At 46.2% G+C, this 25046-nt stretch overlaps 1 protein-coding gene across 2 annotated transcripts in view; it reads left to right on the top strand.

Annotated features, from left to right (window-relative positions):
• MINDY4 (MINDY lysine 48 deubiquitinase 4) overlaps positions 1-25046 on the top strand; it is a 95820-nt gene that overhangs the window by 56672 nt on the left and 14102 nt on the right. For both annotated transcript variants that reach the window (XM_080974064.1, XM_080974065.1), the window contains exons 14-16: positions 7783-7846; positions 9714-9875; positions 24415-24595. In XM_080974064.1, coding sequence (XP_080830190.1) covers positions 7783-7846; positions 9714-9875; positions 24415-24595 — 407 coding nt within the window. The remainder of the gene's footprint in view (positions 1-7782; positions 7847-9713; positions 9876-24414; positions 24596-25046) is intronic.

Raw genomic sequence — 25046 nt, 5'->3', positions numbered from 1 at the left:
AACTGTCTTCCGGAATGGATTACGTTCGAAAACCGAGGTACCACCATATTATTATTTCTATACCACCCTTCATCTGAAGATCAAAGGGTGGTTTACAATATAAAAACACAACAATACATATTGTAGTAAGACACAAACAGACACACAGAGAGAGAGAGACATAGAGAGGGAGAGAGAGAGTTAGTTAGCCAAAGAATTAGGCAAAGGCCTGAGAGAAGCTAGACGTTTTCCATGCCTCCTTGTTGTTGAAAACTGCAGGAGGAGAGAACACTCTTTTGCTAAGGTCTCCCTTGGGATGTGGTGGATTCTCCTTCCTTGCACTTTTTAAGCAGATGGTGGCTGGCCATTTGTCATAGATGCTATAGCTGAGATTCCTGCATTGCAGAGGGTTGGACTAGATGAACCTTGGGGTCCCTTCCAATTCTACGATTCCGTGGTTCTGTGTTGTGTGGTTTCCCATTGGCCACCGTGAGAACAGGATGCCGGACAAGACAGGCCATTGGCCTGATCCAGCAGGGTCTTGTTGCACTCTTCCCCGCATGCAGAAAGGGTTCCAGCTTCGATCCCCATCATCTCCAGCTAGGACACAGAGTGGCTCTGTCTGCAACCCTGGAGAGTCGCTGCCAGCCATTCAGTGCTGAGCTGGATGGAACAGTGGCCTGACTCAGTATGAGGTTGAGGTTCCTGCATTGCGGGGGTTGGGCTAGATGTCCTTTGGGGTCCCCTCCAACTCTCTGTGATTCTGTCAAGCTGCTTCCTGCGTTCCTGTGGAAGAGGAGAGCCTCTAAGGCAGGTGTAGGCCACCTGTTGTAAGGAAAGTCACTTTCCTAGAGGATTAACGGACAAGACAGTTAGCATGGCATTTGGGGGCCGTGAGCATCGTGAGCCCGCGACTCGGAATAACTCCCTCCTGGCCTCCCTCCTCTTCTTTGAATACGGATTCAAGCGTGTTTGGAACACAGATCCCCATCCCGGCTTAGACTCCCGATAAACTCTCAAAGCTTTTTAACTTTCCCCTCTGAAACTTTTTTTTGCTTTTGGGGACGATGGAGCAAACAATGGCTGCTTATGTGTTTAATTGGGAATATATAGCATCATTAAAAACAAGAAAAGAAAACAGGCCAAAAAACAATGGCCTTGAGAAAACAGCTCCAAGTCTCAGGGACACAGAAGGTCAATTGGGGAGGCTGCTTGGTCCATTAAGAGCAATCTATTCTAATCCGTGGAAAATGTGCTTCATAGCCTCTTAATCTGCCTCAGAACTTGAGTAGCCAGGTCTCTCTCTCTCTCTCTCTCTCTCTCTCTCTCTCTCTCTCTCTCTCGCTCTCTCGCTCTCTTGCCTCTAACCTTCCTGAAAATATTCCCACCTCCCTCCTGAAGGGAACCGGGCTTCCGTTGCACGGTTCGGAGGTTTGCTGTGCATTCAAACATATGCTTATTTCATTGCCGTTCCTATAATGTGTGGGAGAAAATCCTCCTCAACTCACACTGCCTTCAAATTAATATAAGTGCTCACACCCTGAAAATTGCTGCTTTTGTTGTGTGGGCTGCCGACAGCTCCCTTCTATTAGCACTTCATGGTGTTCCGGATATTTTGCGTCTCAATCTTCACACCCCGGCCTCTTGCGTCTTGCATGCAAGGCGTTAGCTGTAGCCTGGATCTTCTAAACATTATTATTATTATTATTAACTGTATTTAACAAAGTGTGTATGCTGCTTAACTGTACACGAGACCTCCGTGCAGTGTTACAAAGAATGCAAAAACGAAACTGCCGGTTAGAAAACCTATGTTACCGGCAAGCTTATGGAAAAAGCAAAATGAGTAAGATTGGCAGTCAGAAGTGTGCATTCCAAGCTAAAATTGCAGATTAGAATACACACCAGCTTTGCAGGCCACAGGGGAGCAGGGAAGGAAGATACAGGAAGATCATCACCTTTGGAGGATTGATGGTGGCTAATGGATTGAGGTTGAATCCTGACAAGACAAAAGTACTGTTCTTGGGGGACAGGGGGCAGGCGGTTGTGGAGGACTCCCTGCTCCTCAATGAAGTAACTGTGCCCCTGAAGGACCAGATGTGCAGCCTGAGAGTCATTCTGGACTCACAGCTGTCCATGGAGGCGCAGGTCAATTCTGTGTCCAGGGCAGCTGTCTACCAACTCCACCTGGTACGCAGGATGAGACCCTACCTGGCCACAGACTGTCTCGCCAGAGTGGTGCATGCTCTGGTTATCTCCCGCTTGGACTACTACAATGCACTCTACGTGGGGCTACCTTTGAAGGTGACCCGGAAACTACAACTAATCCAGAATGCGGCAGCTAGACTGGTGACTGGGGGCGGCCGCCAAGACCACATAACACCGGTCTTGAAAGACCTACATTGGCTCCCAGTACGTTTCCAAGCACAATTCAAAGTGTTGGTGCTGACCTTTAAAGCCCTAAACGGCCTCGGCCCAGTATACCTGAAGGAGCGTCTCCACCCCCATCGTTCTGCCCAGACGCTGAGGTCTAGCGCCGAGGGCCTTCTGGCGGTTCCCCCATTGCGAGAAGCAAAGCTACAGGGAACCAGGCACAGGGCTTTCTCAGTAGTGGCGCCCGCCCTGTGGAACACCCTCCCATCAGATGTCAAAGAGATAAACAACTACCTGACATTTAGAAGACATCTGAAGGCAGCCCTGTTCAGGAAAGTTTTTAATGTGTGACATTTTAATGTATTTTTAATCTTTGTTGGAAGCCGCCCAGAGTGGCTTGGGAAACCCAGCCAGATGGGCGGGGTACAAATAATAAATTATTATTATTATTATTATTATTATTATTATTATTATTATTGATATTATTATTTCAACCCGTAAAAGATACACTTGGCATGTGACTGCTGGGCTCGCCTGTCTTGCATGCCATTGGACCAAACCCATTAATGGTGGCGCATGCACATGGCCAAGGAGAACATCCCTTCGGAGATCCCTTGTGCCCAGGCTGCCTAGAAGCGTCCCTTGCAATTATTTTAAGACCTTTTCTCCCCCACCCACGGCCTATTTCTGTCGCCAACCCCGTAATTGTGTGTGTTTTGCTAATGCTAACAGTCTGTTGCCATGAAGAAAGGGGTGTGAGGTCAGCCCTGGAGCACTGAAACCTCACCACATGGAGAGGAACTGCAGAATTGCCAGGCCTCCCGTTAAAAACACACACACACGTGGCGTCCTCTGCTTTTTAAGCGGCTGGGAGTAGGAAAATCTACAACTAAAAAAGGCTGGGGGGGGGGAGAGGGAGAGCAGGGAGGAGAGAAGGATGGTTTATTTTTGTGTCTGTAAGTTAGGGTTTTCCCCTGAAGTCAACTCTCTTACTTTCTGTCCGTTAACGTCATGGAACGTGGGGGAGCCCCGTCTGGCTCCCATGTGACAAGGGACTTTGAGAATTATTTTTATAATGATTATTATATTTCTGGCCTTCCCCTTCCCCCCTGTCTGGGTGGCTCAAGGTGCCTAGCGCAAATAAAACCGAAGCCAAAAGCATAGCAGAGACAGTCATTAAGGTGTGAGGAAACACTATTGGAATTAAAATCACATTTGAAAAGATCCACTAAAAAACACACCAGTGACAATAAAGATAATTGAAAACAGCAGAGCGCCAAAACAGTCCGTTCTCAAAAGCCCGTTGGTACAAGGTCTTCTTCGCCTGTCAGCAAGAAGGACAACAAAGAAGGAGCAAGTCTAGCTTCTCCGTGATTTTCAGAGTTGGAGCAGCCACCAAGAAGGCCTTGTCCCACATCCCCGTCAAGAGTGCCTGTGAAGGTGGTGGGACTGAGATAAGGGCCTCCTTCGAAGATCTCAAAGCCCAGGCAGATTCAGATGAGGGAATAACATTTTTCAGACAAGCCAGGGACAGCGGCATCCTTGAGGCCTTCCCTGGGTGACCACAAAGTCTCTTGATCCCACCCCCAGGGCCAGATTTAGGTTTGATGTGGCCCTAAGCTACTGAAGGTAATGGGGCTCTTTATATGTCCAGCTGTCCTTTGTCAACAACAAATTGTCGCTGTTTTTTTGTGTTGAATATATGCTATATGGTAATTTATGGACCTAATAGGTATCTAAAGCCATTTGCACATAACAAAATATGTATTTTATCAAAGTAATTGTTGAACTGAAATACAATTAAGAAGAAGTATATTAATAGTGAAATACAATTAAGAAGAAGTATATTAATAGTGAAATAATTATTAAGCTCTAACTTAAAATGTTTTTTTTTAATTATTCATAAGAAACTTAATAATGCAAACACATTGGCATTTGGTAATAACAAAAGTTCCTTTAGAAACACAGTTTACAAAGACTCATAATCTAGTCTCTAAAAATTTGCTATAACATGAAATAATAATAGGTGTAAATATATGATGCAAACTACAGTGGTACCTCAGGTTAAGTACTTAATTCATTCCGGAGGTCTGTTCTTAACCTGAAACTGTTCTTAACCTGAAGCACCACTTTAGCTAATGGGGCCTCCCTCCCACTGCCGCCGCGCCGCCGGAGCATGATTTCTGTTCTCACCCTGAAGCAGAGTTCTTAACCCGAGGTACTATTTCTGGGTTAGCGGAGTCTGTAACCTGAAGCGCATGTAACCTGAAGCGTATATAACCCGAGGTACCACTGTACTAATAATTGTAAATAGTTTTATTAAGATGAAATTAAGTGTTATAATTGTAGTTAATACAATGCATTTCTTATATAATATCAATATCACCATAGTAGTCCACTAGTGTGTGGGGCCCATTACTTACATCATAGGAGCCTACACAATACAACACAAAACAAAACAAAACAAAACAAAACAAAACAAAACAAAACAAAACAAAACAAAACAAAACACTGTTGCTGTATGTAGGTTTTATTTTATTTATTTTTTATCTTATATTTTGGAAATGTACATCCAGTTTTTTTCTCCTTTAATTTTTTTGGGGGGCCCCAAGAGAGCGGGGCCCTAAGCTATAGCTTGTGTAACTTATACATAAATCCAGTACAGGCCCCCCCACTTACTGCACCCTTGCTTGCGAGGTGTTGAGGGGGGTCATTATTTTGTCTTATGAAAAGTGCGTCGAACTGAAGGAGGAAGATGGGAGTGTGAGCCTCTTTCCCTCTTCCTCTTTCGTCTCTGTCTGCTCAGATTAATTACAGTGGTACCTCGGGTTAAGAACTTAATTTGTTCTGGAGGTCCGTTCTTAACGTGAAACTGTTCTTAACCTGAAGCACCACTTTAGCTAATGGGGCCTCACGCTGCCGCTGCACGATTTCTATTATCATCCTGAAGCAAAATTCTTAACCCGAGGTAATATTTCTGGGTTAGTGGAGTCTGTAACCTGAAGTGTATGTAACCTGAAGCGTATGTAACCTGAAGCGTATGTAACCCGAGGTACCACTGTAATTCGTTCTGGAGGTCCGTTCTTAACCTGAAACTGTTCTTCACCTGAAGCACCATTTTAGCTAATGGGGCCTCCTGCTCCCGCTGCGCGATTTCTGTTCTCATCCTGAAGCAAAGTTCTTAACCCGAGGTACTATTCCTGGGTTAGCGGAGTCTGTAACCTGAAGCGTCTGTAAACTGAAGCGTCTGTAACCCCAGGTACCACTGTATTTTGCCCGGATTCGGGGCAGCAGGAGGGCGAAGCAATGGACCCAGCTCCCGTGTTGTTCACGTTTGGCCTGTCTTGATAGGTTGCCTGGTTGTCCCCTCACCAAGTTACGTGTACCTAAGGGAGACTACCCAGGGGATTTCAATTCAACCCAGGCTTAGCCGTCCGTCTCCATCCCACGTCCTTGATGGCTTCCTCACTCTCAGAAATGATGCGAAGCGCAGATGTCACTCCCCTGCGGGCGTCTTAGGTACAACTCAAGATTCCCAGACCGTTTGCACCCAAGGATGGAATTAGAAACTTCCTCCTATTGTCCAGACTCAACATCCCACGGCCCCTAATTGACGCAGGTTGCACCGGTCAGTTGTTTCTAGCAAAGGTTTGGGGTTTCCAGAGTGCGATTGTTCCCTCAGCGAAAAACCGTGGCAGGTAGCCAAAGGTGGTTCTTTCTGAAGCCCCATGAAAGTGTGCAGTGATATTTTCTCTTTGACTGCTCATTATTTCACATTCTGCTTTGTCAGTTCAGCTCTGAAAACAGTTCCGGCCATTAATGTAGCTAAAATAATAATAATGATTTTGTTTTATTTTATAAGTTATCGTCTTTTAAAAATTTAAACATGCTCTTTGAATGCCCTTCCCATGATAAAGGCTCTTTTTATTTTTTTTAGTACAGTGGTACCTCGGGTTACATACGCTTCAGGTTACAGACGCTTCAAGTTACAGACTCCGCTAACCCAGAAATAGTACCTCGGATTAAGAACTTTGTTTCAGGATGAGAACAGAAATCGTGCTCCGGTGGCACGGCGGCAGCAGGAGGCCCCATTAGCTAAAGTGGTGCTTCAGGTTAAGAACAGTTTCAGGTTAAGAACGGACCTCCAGAACGAATTAAGTACTTAACCCGAGGTACCACTGTACTCATAGTAACTTCCTCAATACTTTCCGTGGATACTCATGTTGACAATGAAAAGATATTGTGGCCTTATTCTTTGAATAAATCTTTTATTTAGAGAGATAGGGGAGGCCTATGGATTCTAGCATTTGACTCTGGGGGAGGATTTTCAGGTTCAGCCCTTCTTAAATCACCCAGATTCCTCCAGAGTCTTGACTTAATGATTGCATGTATATATCAAAAGGGTTTAAGGCAGTCTTCACCAGCCTAGTGCTCTCCAGATATTTTGGATTCTGTGCTGGTTGGGGCTGTAGGGAGTTGAAATCCACACATCTGGAGGGCAAGACATTGGCTAAGGCTGGTTTAAAGTGTGCAGCAGCCATGCAAATTGCACTTGGGTTGAACGGTGCACACTTATAATAGGACTTTGCACACCCATGGCAGAATTTGAGAGCCATCTCCTAGAATGTCACGGAACCTGGCCCAGTCTCCAAAATATTGGACTAGCCAGGTAGGCAACCTACCGTATTTTTCGCTCCATGAGACACACTTTTTCCCTCCTAAGAAGTCAGGGGAAATGTGTGTGCATCTTATGGAGCAAATGCAGGCCGGGGGCTCTGCTCAGAGCTCCCTTTCACGAGCCACGTGGAGCGTGTGTGCGGCTCTTGGGGGTTTTTCCCTGAGGAGGGAGAAGGGCAGCCTGTCAGTCCCTTCTCCCTCCTCAGGGAAAAGCACCCAAGAGCCGCAAACATGCTCTACGTGGCTCGTGAAAGGGAGTGCTGAGCAGAGCCTGGGATGCTCCCGTTAAAGAATATTTTTTTCTTGCATCCCCCCTCTAAACACTAGGTGCGTCTTATGGCCAGGTGTGTCTTATGGAGCAAAAAATACGGTAAGGCCTATGGGCTGCAAGCATCCCACGGGGGTCTTTAACTGGCCCATGAGCCACCCACAAACCGAGCCACCCTCTCAGAGAGTCCCCGCACGCTGTGCTAAACCGGTGACTCGCTTCTGCAGTGCTGGAAATCGCGTCTGCGCATGCTCGGATGCCAAAAATCGCGTCTGTGCAGGCACAGGAAATTGTGGCTATGTACGCTCACACATGAGCGCAATCCTGCCCATGGAGGGATCTCTGCTGGAGTGAACTGGCCCAGGGGAAGTAAACCTTGCTGACCCCTGGACTAGACCCATTTTTATGATGTGTTTTTGATGTGCCCTTTTGGTGGGAACTTCAGTCGATCTAACTTTGCTGCCTTCATTTTTATCATCCCACCCTAGAGTACGTGGAGATTTTGACGTGATCACAAACCGGCTGATTGGCGCACACGGGTACTGTACGCAGGTAAATATGGCAAAGGCCTCTGAGACAGGGCCGAAATATATACAGTCATACCTCGGGTTGAAGTAGCTTCGGGATGAATATTTTCGGGTTGCGCTCCGCAGCGACCCGGAAGTAACGGAGCGCGTTACTTCTGGGTTTTGCTGCTCGCGCATGCGCAGATGCTCAAAATGACCTTACGCGCATGCGTGGAAGCGGTGAAATACGACCCGCGCACCTGCATGTTATGTTTACTTCAGGAAGCGAACGGGGCTCCAGAATGGATTCCGTTCATATCCAGAGGTACCACTGTATGTCGGGGGTGAATTTTGTGAGCGGTTGTCATGGTTTGGTTGGACGCAGAGGAATGGTGGGAGAAACCAGCTGGGGGGACCCCAAAGGGGAAAGGCTCAGAGCCTGGGGGGTTGGTGGTGGGACGACGACAAGGGGTCAGAGGGAGAAGCCTAGGAGGAGGAGATGTCAGAAGCTGAAGAGGTAACAAGGCTTAGTGAGCAGGGAGAATCTGTGGCAGAGAGAAGTCCAGAATCCAAGGCAGAAGCTGAAGCAGGAGAGGAGGCCAAGAGGCAGGGATGAGTCAGGATGCTGAAGAAGCAAGGGGTTCTCCTCCTACAACAAGCTCCCTTGCAGGAGCAGGAGAGGCATGAAAAGGGCAGATGAGAGGTTGGTTGACCATGGGCGCAGTGTCCGATTTCTTGTGGAAAGCCTTTGGCGAGCAGGGGACTTAGACAGCTGTGGGGAGGTGGGGATTTTCAGTCCCGGCAACTGATCCCTGAGGATGAGCTGCTGTTCTCATTAGGCCTGGCACTCAGCCAAGTCTCTGAAAATCCTGTTTTTGCTAATAAAGAACTAACTCCAACTTTGAACTGGGGCAGCCCTTCCCCCAGAGTTCCATCTCTCTGCCCTCTCCCAGATCAGCCCCTGCCCTTGCAGACAGAGAGAAACTTTTCCAAGGGATCTGGAGGAAAGTTGGGTCCAGCGGAATTAGTCCTAGAACAGGGGTCGGCAACCTAAGGCCCATGGGTCACAAGCGGCCCATGGGGGTCATTTAACCGGCCCATGGACCCCCGCTGCCCACTCGGGAACCCCCGTCGCCCGCTCGGTTGGTTCCCGTGCGCCACGCTAAACTGGCACAGAGCAGAGCGGGGACCGCCTTCCGCAACGCTGGCCAGCTTCCCATTGGCTGCGGGAACCTCTTGCAGCCAATGGGAAGCTGTGCACTCCTCCTCCGCACCGGAAATAGTGTTTGCGCATGCGTGCGCGCACACACGCGCACTCCAGCCCACCGCGGCGTCTGCGGGACCGTGAACCGGCCCAAGCCACAAAAGCTTTGCCGACCCCTGTTCTAGGACTAATTCTGCTGGACCCAACTTTCCTCCAGATCCCTTGGAAAAGTTTCTCTCTGTCTGCAGGGGGAGGGACTGATCTGGGAGAGGCCAGAGAGATGGAACTCTGGGGGGAGGGCTGCCCATGGCACCCACTGCCAAATAACCAGCTGGCAGTAAATCACAGCGTTCAAAGTTGGAGTTAGTTCTTTATTAGCAAAAACAGGATTTTCAGAGACTTGGCTGAGTGTCAGGCCTAATGAGCCCAGCAGCTCATCCTCAGGAATCAGCTGCTGGGACTGAAAATCCCCACCTCCCCACAGCTGTCTAAGTCCCCTTCTCTCCAAGGCTTTCCTGAAGAAATTGGAGACTGTGCCCGTGTGCAACCAACCTCTCCCCTGCCCTTTTCATGCCTCTTCTGGTCCTGCAAGGGAGCTTGATGCAGAAGGAGGAGGAGACCCCTTACTTCTTCCTAGAACATGAGCACCAGCTCTTCCTACCAGACCAGTGTCTGTTCCAAGAGCCCCTTTTTCTTCTGCGGTAACCAGGAACTAGTCAACCTGCTCCTGACTGGCCAAGCCGTGTCCAACGTTTTCAACGACGTGATGGAGCTGGACTCTGGGAACGGCAACATCACCCTCCTGAAAGGCATCTCTGGCCGCAGCGACGTCGGCGTCCTGTCCCTCTTTGAGCACTACAACATCTGTCAGGTACGCACCAAATTCCAAGGGCCTCAAATACTGATGAAGCCGGCCTTTTCCCCTGTCCGAAAAGGCTGTCTTTGATTTACTTGTATCTAGTTCAGGAGGAGAACCCTCTTTGAGCCACAGGGTACACTGTTTTCCATCCTGACATCTGTGCAAAATTGGGGTGTGTCAGTGTTCCTTTACTTCTCTGTTGTTCTTACTGCTCCCGCATTCCAGGATGATAAGGTGAATTTCTGTAATCAGCCCCATGGGAATATAGGAGCATATGGAGCTGCCTTCTACTAATCATCTCATTATCCTTCTAGCTTTCTTCAAAAACGTTTGCAGAGGTGGCTAGAGCCTGACCAACTCTGTAAAGAGTCTTTAAGGAAGCAGCCCCCTCCCTGCTTGGTGGGATTTTGTGGGTGGGTGGAGAGAGATGTATTCTACAACATGTCTATGATGTTTACTTCGCCGAACCTTTATTAGGCATTACAAATAAATACAATCCTAAAAACGTCCACGTATATTTTTTAAAAATATATATACAAATAAACAGCCATGTAAATAATAATAATAATAAATAATAATCCTTGTAATAACAAGTATTTTCATTGGAGTTTCTTCCCACTAAATAGTGCCATTCACCGCTCTTGAGAAACTATTGATAAAAGCTCAGCCATCCTTGCAGTTAAAGGTAAAGGTAAAAGGACCCCTGACCATTAGGTCCAATCGTGGCCGACTCTGGGGTTGCGGCGCTCATCTCGCTTTATTGGCCGAGGGAGTCAGCGTACAGCTTCCGGGTCCTGTGGCCAGCATGACTAAGCCGCTTCTGGCGAACCAGAGCAGCGTACGGAAATGCCGTTTACCTTCCCGCTGGAGTGGTACCTATTTATCTACTTGCACTCTGACGTGCTTTCGAAATGCTAGGTTGGCAGGAGCAGGGACTGAGCAACGGGAGCTCACCCCGTCACGGGGATTCGAACCACCGACCTTCTGATCGGCAAGCCCTAGGCTCTGTGGTTTAACCCACAGCACCACCCGCGTCCCTATCCTTGCAGTTACATCTGGGTTAATGTCAGACAGATAGAATCTGGTATTTTCATTGTGCCGTGATGTTAGACTACCCAAAAAGAGGGGATAGCGTGTGTTTGTGTAGGTGGTTGTACGATGGACAGTAGAAAAGGATACGTTCTACTGTGTCTGGGGCATTCAAAGAACATCTGCAATATCTATTGTTTCTGGGGATGTTTGGATATCTGCTCCTTGACAAAAGCTGGGGGAGAAACGTTCAGTCGGGCTAACATAAAGGCCCTGCGTTGGACTGGAATGTCCATGATGCAATAATGGTGAACCAATGGCAGATTCATACTGAGCCATCCACAGGTCATTTTGCTGTATTAGTTGTTCTCCAAAGCTTCCCCCATGTTATCATGTTGTCGCTGCCTGGAAAATGCAAACATGGGTCCAAAATACGAAAACCAAAATGTTTGTGGTCTGGGAAGTTCCAGGATGCCATCAGGAAGTGACGGGAAACATACCAATTGGAAACAGTACAGTCAACAACCATTTTGTGCAGCGGTTCTGTGCTGATGGGAGGCAGGCAGGATTGGGCCAAGTGACACTCCAACCCAGTCCAAACCTTCCATCAACTGGTGCAAAGGTGGCCTAGATTTCTCTGTCTCCCTCTCTGATATGGTTGTTGCTTCAAGCGCTTTTTGGGGGTTGTCTTTAGCTCCTGTGATTTCTGTTGCATTTTACATTGGTTGGTTTTAGCCTGCGTTAGATTCTTGAGGTTTATTGTCACTTTTTATTTTATCCTGCTTAGAGCGCAGTCTAATTGGTCACATTTCTCACTGACGTGCGTGATGCCCAGAGAGCTTGTTCACGAGGCATCTGAGAAGCCTAAGTAATACATGCCATAAATAAGTAAATATCCCACATTTCGCCCTGTACTCTAAAGGGATTCTAGCGTTTGATTAACATACGGCGTCTGGGGGAAATTGGGCTCCTGGCGAGCGACTTAATCAATTGCAGAAATCCCTGCAAAAGGGCATGCCCATTTTTTGCCTTAAGTGAAACTCCTGATGCAAAGAGGCTGGGTATATATAATATATAATTATTGAGAACATGTGCCCCACCACTGTGTGTTGGAATGATGAAGTCTCCAGGCGCACAAGGGAAGCAGCAAAAGGCAAATGAAATTCTAGTGGGTTTAATTCTTCCTCGGCTCGGTTCTAAAGCGGGCTGTGGGAGATCGGGCTTGCTGTCTCCTCTCAACCGCCGGTGTGTAAACAAGAGAGAGGCTCGTAATACTCCTTTAAGCAAGCTGGCATGACCAGAAACCAAGCTGAACCCAAATCTTCAATCACACACGCACACTTAATTCTCCTGCCCGAAATGTCAGCAAATGGGCTCAGTCAGCACTGAATTAACTCGCAGTAACTGAAAACAGGAATGGAAGAGCAGTAGGGAGAGAGACACGTGTTCAAGGATAAATGCAGGGCTAGGGAACCTATGGCTTTCCAAGCACGGTTGGGCTTTTTGTCCACAGGGGGAAGGCTGTAGCTTGGTGATAGAGCATCAGTCAGCCTTGCATGCAGAAGGTCGCAGGTTTAATCCCCAGCATGACTGTCAAGCAGCTCTTACTATCAGAAAGTTCTTCTTGAGGTTTTTGTTGGAATCTCCTGTCTTGTAACTTGAATCCATTGGTTCGGGTCCTAGCCTCCAGAGCAGGAGAAAACAAGCTTGCTCCATCTTCCATGGGACAGCCCTTGAGATATTTGAAGATGGCTCTCATATTTCCCCTCAGTCCCCTCTTTTTCAAGCTAATCATGCCGAACTCCCTCAAACGTTCCTCATAAGGCTTGGTTTCTAGACCCTTTATCATCTTGGTTGCCCTCCTCTGTCAATATCCTTAAATTGCCGTGCCCAGAACTGGACACAGTATTCCAGGTGTGCTGTGACCAAGGCAGAATAGAGCGGTACTATGACTTCCCTTAGGGACGTGGGTGGCGCTGTGGTGTAAACCACTGAGCCTTGGGCTTACCGATCGGAAGATCGGCAGTTTGAATCCCCACGACGGGGTGAGCTCCCGTTGTTCGGTCCCAGCTCCTGCCAACCTAGCAGTTCAAAAGCACGTCAAAGTGCAAGTAGATAAATATGTACTGCTCCTGCAGGAAGGTAAATGGCATTTCCGTGCGCTGCTCTGGTTTCACCAGAAGCGGCTTAGTCATGCTGGCCACATGAACCGGAAAAACTGTCTGCGGAAGCAGACAAACACCAGCTCCCTCGGCCTGTAAAGCAAGATGAGTGCCGCAACCCCAGAGTCCTTCATGACTGGACTTAACTGTCAGGGGTCCTTTACCTTTTTTATGACTTCAGTTAATCGGGACATTCTATTTTCTGTTAGTGCAGCCTAGAGTAGCATTAGCTATTTTTTGCTGCTGCTTCACAGAGTTGACTGACCTCCCTGTCAAGATCTGAGCTTGTTATATTTATTCTGAACCTCTCGATTCTTTCCATCCTCTCTCCTCTCTTCATTGCCTTTCATGTACTCTATTCCTATTCAAATCTGCAAGTGATCATAGAGCAGCCTGGTCCTTGTGTTTATTTTCAGATGTGGCCTGTCCATATGGGAATGCGTTTTATTAATGACAAATCCTTCACCCTCCTGGAAGAAGCTCGTGTCCGGCTTACAGGTTTTCCGTGGGCCTCTACTTGTCCCCTGTGAGAATGGGCCTGATCTAACAGGCCTCTGCCCAAGTGTGTGCGTGTGTGTGTGTTTATGGATTAATAGAATTCCAGGGCTGGCGATGCCCTACAAGTTTTTGTTGTTGTTTAGTCATTTAGTCGTGTCTGACTCTTCGTGACCCCATGGACCAGAGCACGCCAGGCACTCCTGTCTTCCACTGCCTCCCGCAGTTTGGTCAAACTCATGCTGGTAGCTTCGAGAACACTATCCAACCATCTCGTCCTCTGTTGTCCCCTTCTCCTTGTGCCCTCCATCTTCCCCAACATCAGGGTCTTTTCCAGGGAGTCTTCTCTTCTCATGAGGTGGTCAAAGTATTGGAGCCTCAGCTTCAGGATCTGTCCTTCCAGTGAGCACTCGGGGCTGATTTCCTTCAGAATGGAGAGGTTTGATCTTCTTGCAGTCCATGGGACTCTCAAGAGTCTCCTCCAGCACCATAATTCAAAAGCATCCATTTTTCGGCGATCAGCCTTCTTTATGGTCCAGCTCTCACTTCTATACATCACTACTGGGAAAACCATGGCTTTAACTATACGGACCTTTGTTGGCAAGGTGATGTCTCTGCTTTTTAAGATGCTGTCGAGTAGCCCTACAAGTAATTTCATTTCATGCCGATGGTGGATGATATTGGAGACTGGCGGGTGTGCAGCAGGGAAGCGGTGCTGGAATCTGACTCGGGAGAGGAGCCCAGTGATTTGTGGGGACCTGTACCAGCCAGGAGGCAGGAGTTGAAGGCAGGGGAAAGCTTCAGAGCTGGAGGGTCCAGCACAGGATGGGCTGGAGGAAGAGGCAGATCAGGCAGGTGAAGGGCCGGGTTCATCTCCACTCTCTCCTGCACCACCCTCTCCCAGAACCAGGAGCGGATTGAAGAGGGATGAGCAGAGGCAGCTTCCATGAAGGCGTAGTCTCTGTGTGCATGCAGCCCCATCAGGCAAAGGTACATAAACTGATGGAGGGGGGTGTCCTCTGTTGCTGCAACTGCTCCATAGTGCACATACCTGGGAATAACTGCCTAGCTGTTAGATTGGTGTGTGTAGGTCTCTAGAGCTGTAGAAGCAACTATGTTATTTTTGACAATAAAGAGACAGCTTTCTGCCGCGTGCATTGCTTTGGCGGGGAAGCACCCTTGACAGATTACGCTCTTTAAATTAGTATGGTAATGGCCCAACTAGCCCAGCATCCTGTTTTTACAGTGGCTAACCAGATGAAGGGATGCGGGTGGCGCTGTGTGTTAAACCACAGAGCCTAGGACTTGCCGATCAGAAGGTTGGTGGTTCGAATCCCTACGACAGGGTGAGCTCCCATTGCTCGGTTCCTGCTCCTGCCAACCTAGCAGTCCGAAAGCACATCAAAGTGCAAGTAGATAAATAGGTACCACTTCGGCGGGAAGCTAAACGGTGTTTCCATGCGCTGCTCTGGTTCGCCAGAAGCGGCTTAGTCATGCTGGCCACATGACCCAGAAGCTGTACGCCGGCTCCCTCGGCCAATAAAGCGAGATGAGCACCGCAACCCCAGAGTCGGTCACGACTAGACCTAATGGTCAGGGATCCCTTTACCTTTACCTTTAACCAGATGCCCCTGGGAAGCCCACACACAGGACACAGAACACAGGACCTGAGCTTGACAGGCCTCTCCCCATCCACAATTCCCAGCAGATTCGCAGTTCCCAGTGCCTCCAGCAGCAGAAGTAGAACTTAGTCGTCATGGCAAGTAGCCATTATACTCTATAAATCCATCTTTATGAATTTATCCAGTGCTCTTCTAAGGCCAACCAAATTGTAGTCCATCATTACATCTTGAGATAGTGAGTTCCGTCCTTTATGCGTTGTGTGCTTTTGTCTGTTCTGAATCTTCATAGGATGGCTCTTGAGTGCTGGTATTATGAGAGGGGGAGAAAAACAGGTCCATCTACTGCAATATTGTCAACACTGGCTGGTACCGTCTCTCAAGAGTGTTGGCCATCTCTTTCCCAGCCTTGGAGATGCCAGGAATTTAACCTGGGAACTTTCGCATGAAAACTTTGTGTTCTACAAGTGAGCTGTGGTCCTTACCCAAAGCGGCGCCACCGGGGTGGGTGGGGTGGACACAAATAGAGCAACTGGTCCCATAGGCAAGATGCACCTCGTGTTTCGTTTCAAAGAGAATGGGGAGCAAGTACTTGATTTTAGCCTTGTTGGGAATCTGATAAATGGACTGTGATGGGAACATCTTTCAATAAATTGTGCTGGCAACCCTTGTTCAAGCCAAGGAGTGGTACTGGAAACATTATTTATAGAGCTGAGTTGGACATTTGATGTCAAGAAACTGACCTGGAGCTTTTGATTGACTGTAAACGGAGCCAAGGCTGTTGAATTAATGAACTCGGCAAGGATTGAGCTTGGGAGTTTGAATTGATGGGAATCTGTTATTGGGAGACTGGTTTACCACATGTTCGAATGACGGGCAGTAAAGATGTAATTTTGTTTTGGGGGTGAGCAAGTCGTATGGAATTGTCATGGCCAGTAAGAAGTGTTAGAAGGGAGAGATGTCGGCAGGTGATAGATTTTGTGAAATATATCCAATCAGAATGTGGTTTCAACAGCAGAGAAGAAAATGCATTTTGATTGATTGGATGGTGACGATTTAGCTTCTTGGAAACTCTTATCAGAGTTAAAGATGTAAAAGAAACTATAAGAAAAGTCTGAGCAGTAAGTTAAAATATGGCTTCAGGCCCAGTTGGCTTTTCCTGTGAATATTATCAGTAATATAAAAGCATCTTGTCATCCAAAAGTAACATTGGGTATGAATGACTACTTAGTGGGAGATACAGCTCCTGAGAGAACCATTATATTAAAACCTAAGTTTGAAGGGGCTCTCTTGTAGATTGGACTATTCAGACCAATAACTCTGGATTATAAAATGTTGGGTGGCCATGTTGTCTTTCACCTAAACATATTATTAAGGGGGAAGGTTGCTTTGTATAGAACAGTTTTCCTCCCCAAGTGTGGTACTCCTCCCTGCTGAGGTATATGAAAGGGTTTCAAAGGGTATGTGGCATAATTTTTTATTTTAATTTATCATAGAAAAAATATTATTCTTAAAACCAAATTATTTTCACCTGAGAAGGCGAAGGGTAAACTCCCGGAAGTCATACACAATTATCACAAGTTTGAGAAACCCTGGTATAGAAGATTATCTGGTAAAGTAATGTGACAATCACAGTGTAAGAGATAATGAGAGATCAAGACTAGTGCTTAGATATTGATACACAAAAGGCATTTGCTCAAGTAGAATGGACTTTTTTTTGAAGAGAGTTATTGTTATGTTTGGAGTAGGAGAAAAATAATTGCGTATAGATTTCCTTGTCGTATGCATGTGGCTATGCATTAACAACTACCGTATTTTTCCGTGTATAAGATTAGGTCCCCCCCCCTAAAAATAATATCAAAAATTAGGGGGGCGTCTTATACATGGGGCCATCTCCCCCATTTTCTTAAATCTGAGTCCCCCAAAATAGGGGGTGTCTTATACATGGGGGCATCTTATAGACAGAAAAATATGGTAACTTCCAATCAAACTGTACTTTAAAAAGGAACAATGCACTGTTACCCTTTCCCCCAATGTGTAATCGACCAGGGTGGAAATTATATGACTGCATTGTCTTGATAGTTCATGACACTGTGGAATTTGCAATAATCACCTTTGTATTTTGAAAATATAAATAAGAAACAAAGTGCTTAGCTTAGTTGACTCAGAACCTTGATTTGCTGAGCCCACCTAAGGGAACTCTATAATAAAGTTTTGTGCTGATCTGCGCTGATCAGGCCAAATCTGGAGTACAATTTGGGGCGACACATTTTAGGATGGACATTGACAAACTAGGGCTTCATTCACAAGACGGCAACCATGATGGAGAAAGCTCTGGAAGCCATTTCCTGTGAAGACCAGTTGAAAAAACTAGATATGTTCAGCCTGGGAAGTGGAAAGGTTAACGGTCGGTGTGGCAGGTGTATTCCAGTATCTGTCAAGGTTGAATATGGAGAAAACATGTTCTCTGTTGCCCCAGAGGGCTAGAGCTAGTGGAATGGAAATGGCAAGGAAGCGTATTTCACCTGAACATTGGGAGAGACCTAACAGCTGTTCAGCCGTGAAACAGGTTGCCTTGGAATTTAACAGGTTGTCCTTCGCGGGTGGCACTGTGGGTTAAACCACAGAGCCTAGGACTAGAAGGTCGGAGGTTCGAATCCCTGCGACAGGGTGAGTTTCCGTTGCTCGGTCCCTGCTCCTGCCAACCTAGCAGTTCGAAAGCACGTCAAAGTGCAAGTAGATAAATAGGTACCGCTCCGGCGGGAAGGTAAAAGGCGTTTCCGGGCCCTGCTCTGGTTCGCCAGAAGCGACTTAGTCATGCTGGCCACATGACCCGGAAGCTGTGCGCTGGCTCCCTCGGCCAATAAAGTGAGATGAGCGCCGCAACCCCAGAGTTGGCCACGACTGGACCTAATGGCCAGGGGTCCCTTTACCTTTACCTTCGCCAGTGGCATTTCAGCAGAGGCTGCATAGCCAGTGTGGAAGCTTAGAGCCTGGCCTTCTATCCTGCACCACACACTTTGACCTTTGGCTCTATCCAACACCTGTATCTGGCCCTCAGAAGATCAGTCAGGAGGGAAGAAGGACATCAAACTTGAAATGGTTCCATGCCCTTGTTTGACTGCATTTTGTGCCGTCCCTGCAAGGGACAGGGACAACTCCTGTGGTGTCGGGACGCCATTTTGCATCCTCCACAACGCCCCGGACCCGGCATCCTTCCAGGGCATTGTGGGGCATGTGTACAGGGGTGAGGATGTCATAAAGAACGATGGAGTTCTTTTATCCCACCTAGGGAGGTGGGATAAAAGAAAAGGAAAAGAGAACCATCAAAGAAAAAGGTCTCCAAAAAAATCCAGGTCGCTTCTGTTTCTTGTACCAAAGGCATTCTGAGATAATCAGTGTGAAATGCTTTGCAGATGCAGGGAAAAGGTCTGTGTTGATGTCAAATACTTGCAACTCCCTCCCATCTTGCTTCAGGCAGGCATTGCGTCTTTTCAGCACCTGTAATGGTTCTAGGGGTTGCTTGTGCGTAAATCGGCACCACACCTGGCTGGGTTGCCTGAGTGAACCCTTTCTGTCCGGACAGCCACTCGCCTGTGGCTGTCTCAATTGCTGGCAGAATCCGTCAGTGGGCGTTTCTTGAACTTCTTCCAGCAAAGAAGTTCTTTGACGCCTAGTCTCCGCCTACTCTCCCTGCGCGGAAGCCTTCTGCGCAGGGAGGGTGTGGGCAACGGAGGACCCGTGCTCTCCCCGCTGGTCCCCGGCGAGGAGTCATGGAGCCACCTCGCCGATTCCCCCATCTGCCCCCCTTCTCCACTGGTGCTACGCTGATTTCCTTCCCCAGAAGATGTGCTACTTCTCTCCCTCCCGGGATGCTCTCCGGAATCCCTCTGGAGCCCTCCCTCTCCCCCTGGCTCCGATGGCAGTTCCCTGACAGCACCTATCAAAACCTATCCTTTTTCAACAGGCCTTTCAAATAGAGGTGGTGTTGTTTTTTAACCCAGCCTGTAATCTGTATCGGTTTTGAAATTCTTCTCATATATGAAATCATGTTATGTGTGTTTTTGATGCTAAATTGCTTTGAGATGTTTCATAGGATGTGATTCATAAACGAAATAAATTATTGCTATTATTATTATTATTCAAAAAAAATATTGGTTTTCCAAAATTTTAAACAAACAAACAAACACACATACACCTTAACTGTACTTGATCCAATCTTAGTAACATTGTTAAGTGACTTCCTCAAATCCCCCTGGCTGCATTTCAGTGTATATCATTGTAACAATTTTCCAAAACCTATTTTCTCATAAAATTAACTTAATCACTTAACCTCTTACTTTGTTTTCATTTTGACTTTAAACATATTGTTCTCTAAAATCACATAATTAAATCCTAAGTCTATCTGGAATTTGCAAGCTTTTCCAATTAAGCTATCTTAACATATTTAACTAAATAGTCTTTGAATTCCATCCATCCCTCCTCCTCATTATTAGCTCCCTTCTCTGCACTATCCAGTGTAACCTCCTTGGCAATTTGTTGGAGCGCCTTGTTTGCTGTAATGCCTTCCTTTTATCTTGCAAAACATGGCAATAACCTGATTCCCCACCCTCTATTTGCATTTTGGGATGTTGCAAGCATTGAAGGCAGAGAAGCAGTCTGGTCTTCATTCCTATCACCCCCCTCTAAGTAGCTACAGGCAAGATTCTGCCTCTCAGCTCTAACAAAGGGGCAAAATGCCTTTGGGTGTTAAGAACTTTTGTGCTCAAAGTGACCAGGGTCACCTTGTTGAGAGGAATTGATTCACCATCCTGGAAGCATGGAATGAGGTCAAACAGGCATGAACTCCTCCTGGGGAGCTGGCAATTGCTATGCCTTTGAAGAGGCCTCATTGTAAAAGAGGTTGACATTTCCCCCAAAAAATGAAAACGACTGCTCAGACTTATGAGATAAAGCAAGAGTTCCATTGGTCAGAAGGGCAGTGAGGTATGCAGTTATTCTGATCATATTGGACCCACCATTTCCCCCACAACAGTGGATTGCTGGGAATGTCTTGGAACCAATCAAAAGAGGTGAAAGGTTTGTTCTGCGCTCTGATCTGATACCTCGTTCATCTCTGCACAACTATAGCATTTTGAAAGCTGGCTATCCACAGTTTAACTTTGAAAATATATAGGCTATGGATAGGCACCAGCCACAGGATGTGACATGCATCTATATCTGTAGCTTTGCAAAACAACCTGATCTGTTTCAGAGCTGCTCTGTGTTTTCCCAATTGGACTCATTATTAGGATATAACTTTCCATCCCGTTTTTACAAAAGTGAATGAAATTTGCAGGCATAGGAGAGGTGCCAATCAGACTCTGGGCAAATGCATCCAGAGGTCTTTCTTCTTCTTCTTCTTCTTCTTCTTCTTCTTCTTCTTCTTCTTCTTCTTCTTCTTCTTCGCTGTTCTTGTTAAACTGTGGAGAGTCAGAGATATTTGACAATGTTCTGCAAACCACCCAAAAATCTACCGGTAGCTCCAGCCTTGCTTTCTGTCTGTCCCTGCTATGCAAGTTACAGGCATTCTGTGTTGGTCATGGAGGGGGTTTTTGTCGTCTGTTTTTAAAGAACAAATAGATGTGGAAAAGGCTCCTTGAAGCTAGAAAGTCTGAAAATCTTTTAATTGAGCGGCATTTGCGGTTTCGCTCCGGAGAAATGTTTCAATGTGTTTCTCATTTCACATCAAACGGCATTCTTGAGAATTTGTTTCTTCTGGAGTGGGAAAGAGCTGAACGGCTTGTTTGCTTTTCAAAACGCTTCCATATGCATGCGTTCGAAAGGAAATCCTTGCGATATTATCTTTCCCCCTTTTGAAATTTACCTTTTGCGCTCTCTCTCTCTTTGTTTAATTCTGACGGCGTATTTATAACTGCAGGCCTCTGTTCGCAAATCAAAAATTTACCCAAGAAACAAACAAACAAACCATTGTCTGGAACAATGGCTTTAAAAATAGTCATTATCAAAGTAATGAAGCAGAGAACAGTTTATCCCCCCCCCCCCATGAGGTGGTGGAAATAGGGTTATCTAATTGTTCAATCGAAAAGAAAGCAGGTCAGGTGGCCTTATAATGGCACAGGGTTTGGAAAGCAGTTGTTCCATTCAGAACTGGCGTCAAAGGTCCGCATCATTGGGCATTTGATGGTGACTCGTTAAGGGACCCACAGACAAGAGCCCCTCTGAATCTGCTCCTACCACTCACTTCTTCTTCTTCTTTTGAAATATTTTTTATTATTCCCTACAGGGCCTGCAAGATAGAGCTGTTCCACCAGGCCTTTGGTCAGGGCGCAGCCTGACTCCCTCCTCTGGCAATCTGCACAGAATTTTGCTTAACGGTTGCCATCAATTTGATTTTAATTAATTTTTAGAATGAGATGTTTTTAGAATGTTGGATTATTTGATTGTTGTTAGCCGCCCTGAGCCCGGCTTCGGCTGGGGAGGGCGGGATATAAATAAAAATTATTATTATAATTATTATTATTACACTGTTATAACCTGCATGTTCACCCACCTTTTCTTTTCTTTTTTTAAATATTTATTTGGTTTTTCAACTTAAAATTTTGCAGACATATATCAAGCATAAATCATAAAAACAGGAATCTCCTGGAGTTTGTGGGTCCTATTATTAAACAATTCCTCCTGCATCTTTTATGATAATCCAAACCTTTTACCTCTTCCATTATGTCCAGAATTAACCTTAAACTACAAGTGATATTCCTATCCTACTTTTAACTGTTTACAATGGTCTTTAAGATAAGTTGTTTTTTTTTAAAAAAAAAATCCCATTCCTTGTTAAAATTTTGGTCTTTCTTATTTCTGACTCTTCTGGTCATTTTAACCATTTCTGCATAGTCCATTAACTTCATCTTTCATTCTTCTCTGGTAGGGACTTTATCTTCTTTCCATCTCTGGGCCAATAACATCCGTGCAGCCGTGACCACATACATAAATAGTCTTTTCTGTTCCTTTGGGATTTCGGCACCTAGAATTCCTAAAAGGAAGGCTTCGGGCTTTTTAACAAAGGTTATTTTAAACATTTTTTCCAACTCATTATATATCATTTCCCAAAATCTTTTTACCACCTTACAGTTCCACCACATATGATCAAATGTTCACCCACCTTTTCCTTTGGGCCAGACAGGTGGTGGTGTTGAGCTGCTAGGAATCACAAGAACTTCGGATGGCAAAACACAATGATGGATTAGATGGGTCTTTGGCCAGATTCAACAGGGGTCATAGAATCATAGAATCATAGAATCATAGAGTTGGAAGAGACCACAAGGGCCATCGAGTCCAACCCCCTGCCAAGCAGGAAACACCATCAGAGCACTCCTGACATATGGTTGTCAAGCCTCTGCTTAAAGACCTCCAAAGAAGGAGACTCCACCACACTCCTTGGCAGCAAATTCCACTGTCGAACAGCTCTCACTGTCAGGAAGTTCTTCCTAATGTTTAGGTGGAATCTTCTTTCTTGTAGTTTGGATCCATTGCTCCGTGTCCGCTTCTCTGGAGCAGCAGAAAACAACCTTTCTCCCTCCTCTATGTGACATCCTTTTATATATTTGAACATGGCTCGTCTGATGTTGTTCACAACACGGGTCCTTCTCACTCAAAGAGCTGCCAACTGGCCTTGCCAACAATGCCTAGGCTTTCAAATGTCACATCAGCAGTATGGAATTAAGCTGCTACATTTCCAAGCACAATTCAAAATGTTGGTGCTGACCTTGAAAGCCCTAAATGGCCTTGGCCCAGTAGACCTGAAGGAGAATCTCCACCCCCATCGTTCAGCCCGGACACTGAGGTCCAGCTCCAAGGGCCTTCTGGTGGTTCCCTCCCTGCGAGAAGCGAAGTTACAGGAAAACAAGCAGAGGGCCTTCTTGGTAGTGGCGCCCTCCCTGTGGAACGCCCTCCCACCAGATGTAGAAGAAGAAGAAGAAGAGTTTGGATTTGATATCCCGCCTTTCACTCCCTTTAAGGAGTCTCAAAGCGGCTAACATTCTCCTTTCCCTTCCTCCCCCACAACAAACACTCTGTGAGGTGAGTGGGGCTGAGAGACTTCAAAGAAGTGTGACTGGCCCAAGGTCACCCAGCAGCTGCATGTGGAGGAGCGGAGACGCGAACCCAGTTCCCCAGATTAGGAGTCTACCGCTCTTAACCACTACACCACACTGGTTCTCAAGGAAATAAACAACTTCATGTATGTGACAACGGCCACGAGAGTTTTAATAGCACAAGGATGGAAGACTGAAGAAACCCCAACTAAAGAATCATGGCAAGAAAAATTGATGGACTATGCAGAACTGGCAAAACTGACATATAAGCTACGGGACAAGGATAACTGTGACTTTAAAGATGAATGGGAACCCTTTGAAGTATTTGAAGATGCAACAAAGCGAACGGAACTCCTTGGCTGGCTTTGAATAAACATTCACAAACTTTTTATTGATAATAATCAGCTAAATAGTTTGAGGATCTATACAACAGTGTAACAAGCAGAAAACAGCATTCTTAGAGAAATCAAAGACTGGAACTGAGGGAAGTCGGGGGTGGGGGTGGGTGGGTTTTGTGTGGGAGGGTGGGGGGAGGTAGGAAAAATGGGGGGGAGTAAGGATGATAAGTTTCTGGATAATATGTTTTGTTTTAATTTTGAATAAAAAAGTTTTTTTTAAAAAAAGAAAAGCAAATGAACAACTATCTGCCTTTTAGAAGACATCTGAAGGCAGCCCTGTTTAGGGGAGTTTTTAACGTGTGATGTTTTACTGTGGTTTTATTATTATTATTTTATTAGATTTATAAACTGCCCTTCATCATAAGATGTCAGGGCGCTTCATGGAATAAAAACCAGTAAATAAGTAAAGCAAAACAGCAAAACAATAACGCCCTCCTTCCCACAGACACATTTAAAAGGCTGTAGAGTATCACGTTGAAGAGGAACATTCTCACCTAGCAAAATAATTTGCTGGAAGCCACCCCGAGTGGCTGGGGCAACTCAGTCAGATGAGTGTAATATAAATAAATTATTATGATTGTGATTTTTGCTAGGAAACAGAAGCGACATTTGAAGGGACTTTCCTCCCACTTCTTAAAATGCTTATGGTCTTCCACAGTGAAAATAAGATTGAAAGAGCCTCCGGGCATTATCCAGTTGTGAAAATATAACCTTGTCCTAAATGTGTGCACTTCTTTTCCCTCCTCTTTGCTCAGGTTGGCTGTTACCTGAAGACCCCCAAGTTCCCAATCTGGGTTGTGTGCAGCGAAAGCCATTTCAGCGTGCTCTTCTGCTTGCGGAAGGATCTGCTCGCAGACTGGAAAACCGAGAGGCGGTTTGACCTCTATTACTACGACGGCTTAGCCAATCAGCAAGACGAGATCCATCTAACCGTCGGTAGGGAGACAAACAAAAGATTGAAACTGGGGTGGGCGTGTGATTTTTAATCGTGCATTTCATGAAGAGACTTAGGGTGCCTTCAGACGTCTCATCCCTGATTTTCCAAACCATGTTTTGGAAGGCAAGGACAAGTTCTGTGCACTCCATTCCCCCCCTTCTCTTCCCTCTTGGCGTGCCCAGCTGAATAAGTTTGATCAAACCACAGTTTGCTTTTACATTTGAGTGAGCCAGCAAACTATGGTTTAAGACAACTTTTCAAACCATGATTTGATCCTTGTCTTCAGTTCTGGTTTGAAGGACTCACTCCCTTACATCATCCCAGTTCACACAAAAAGCAGGTGAAATTGTGGAATGAGCCTCACCTGCTTAATTCTTGCACATCAACCTGTTGCTACAAGCACAGCAGCAGGGGCTATTGGGAAAACAGTTGGCAACCCCTAGCTTAAAG

The sequence above is a fragment of the Podarcis pityusensis genome (genome assembly GCF_964106645.2).
Source record: "Podarcis pityusensis genome assembly, chromosome: 12".
Lineage (NCBI taxonomy): Eukaryota > Metazoa > Chordata > Lepidosauria > Squamata > Lacertidae > Podarcis > Podarcis pityusensis.
This window is presented reverse-complemented; position numbering and strand designations above follow the sequence as displayed.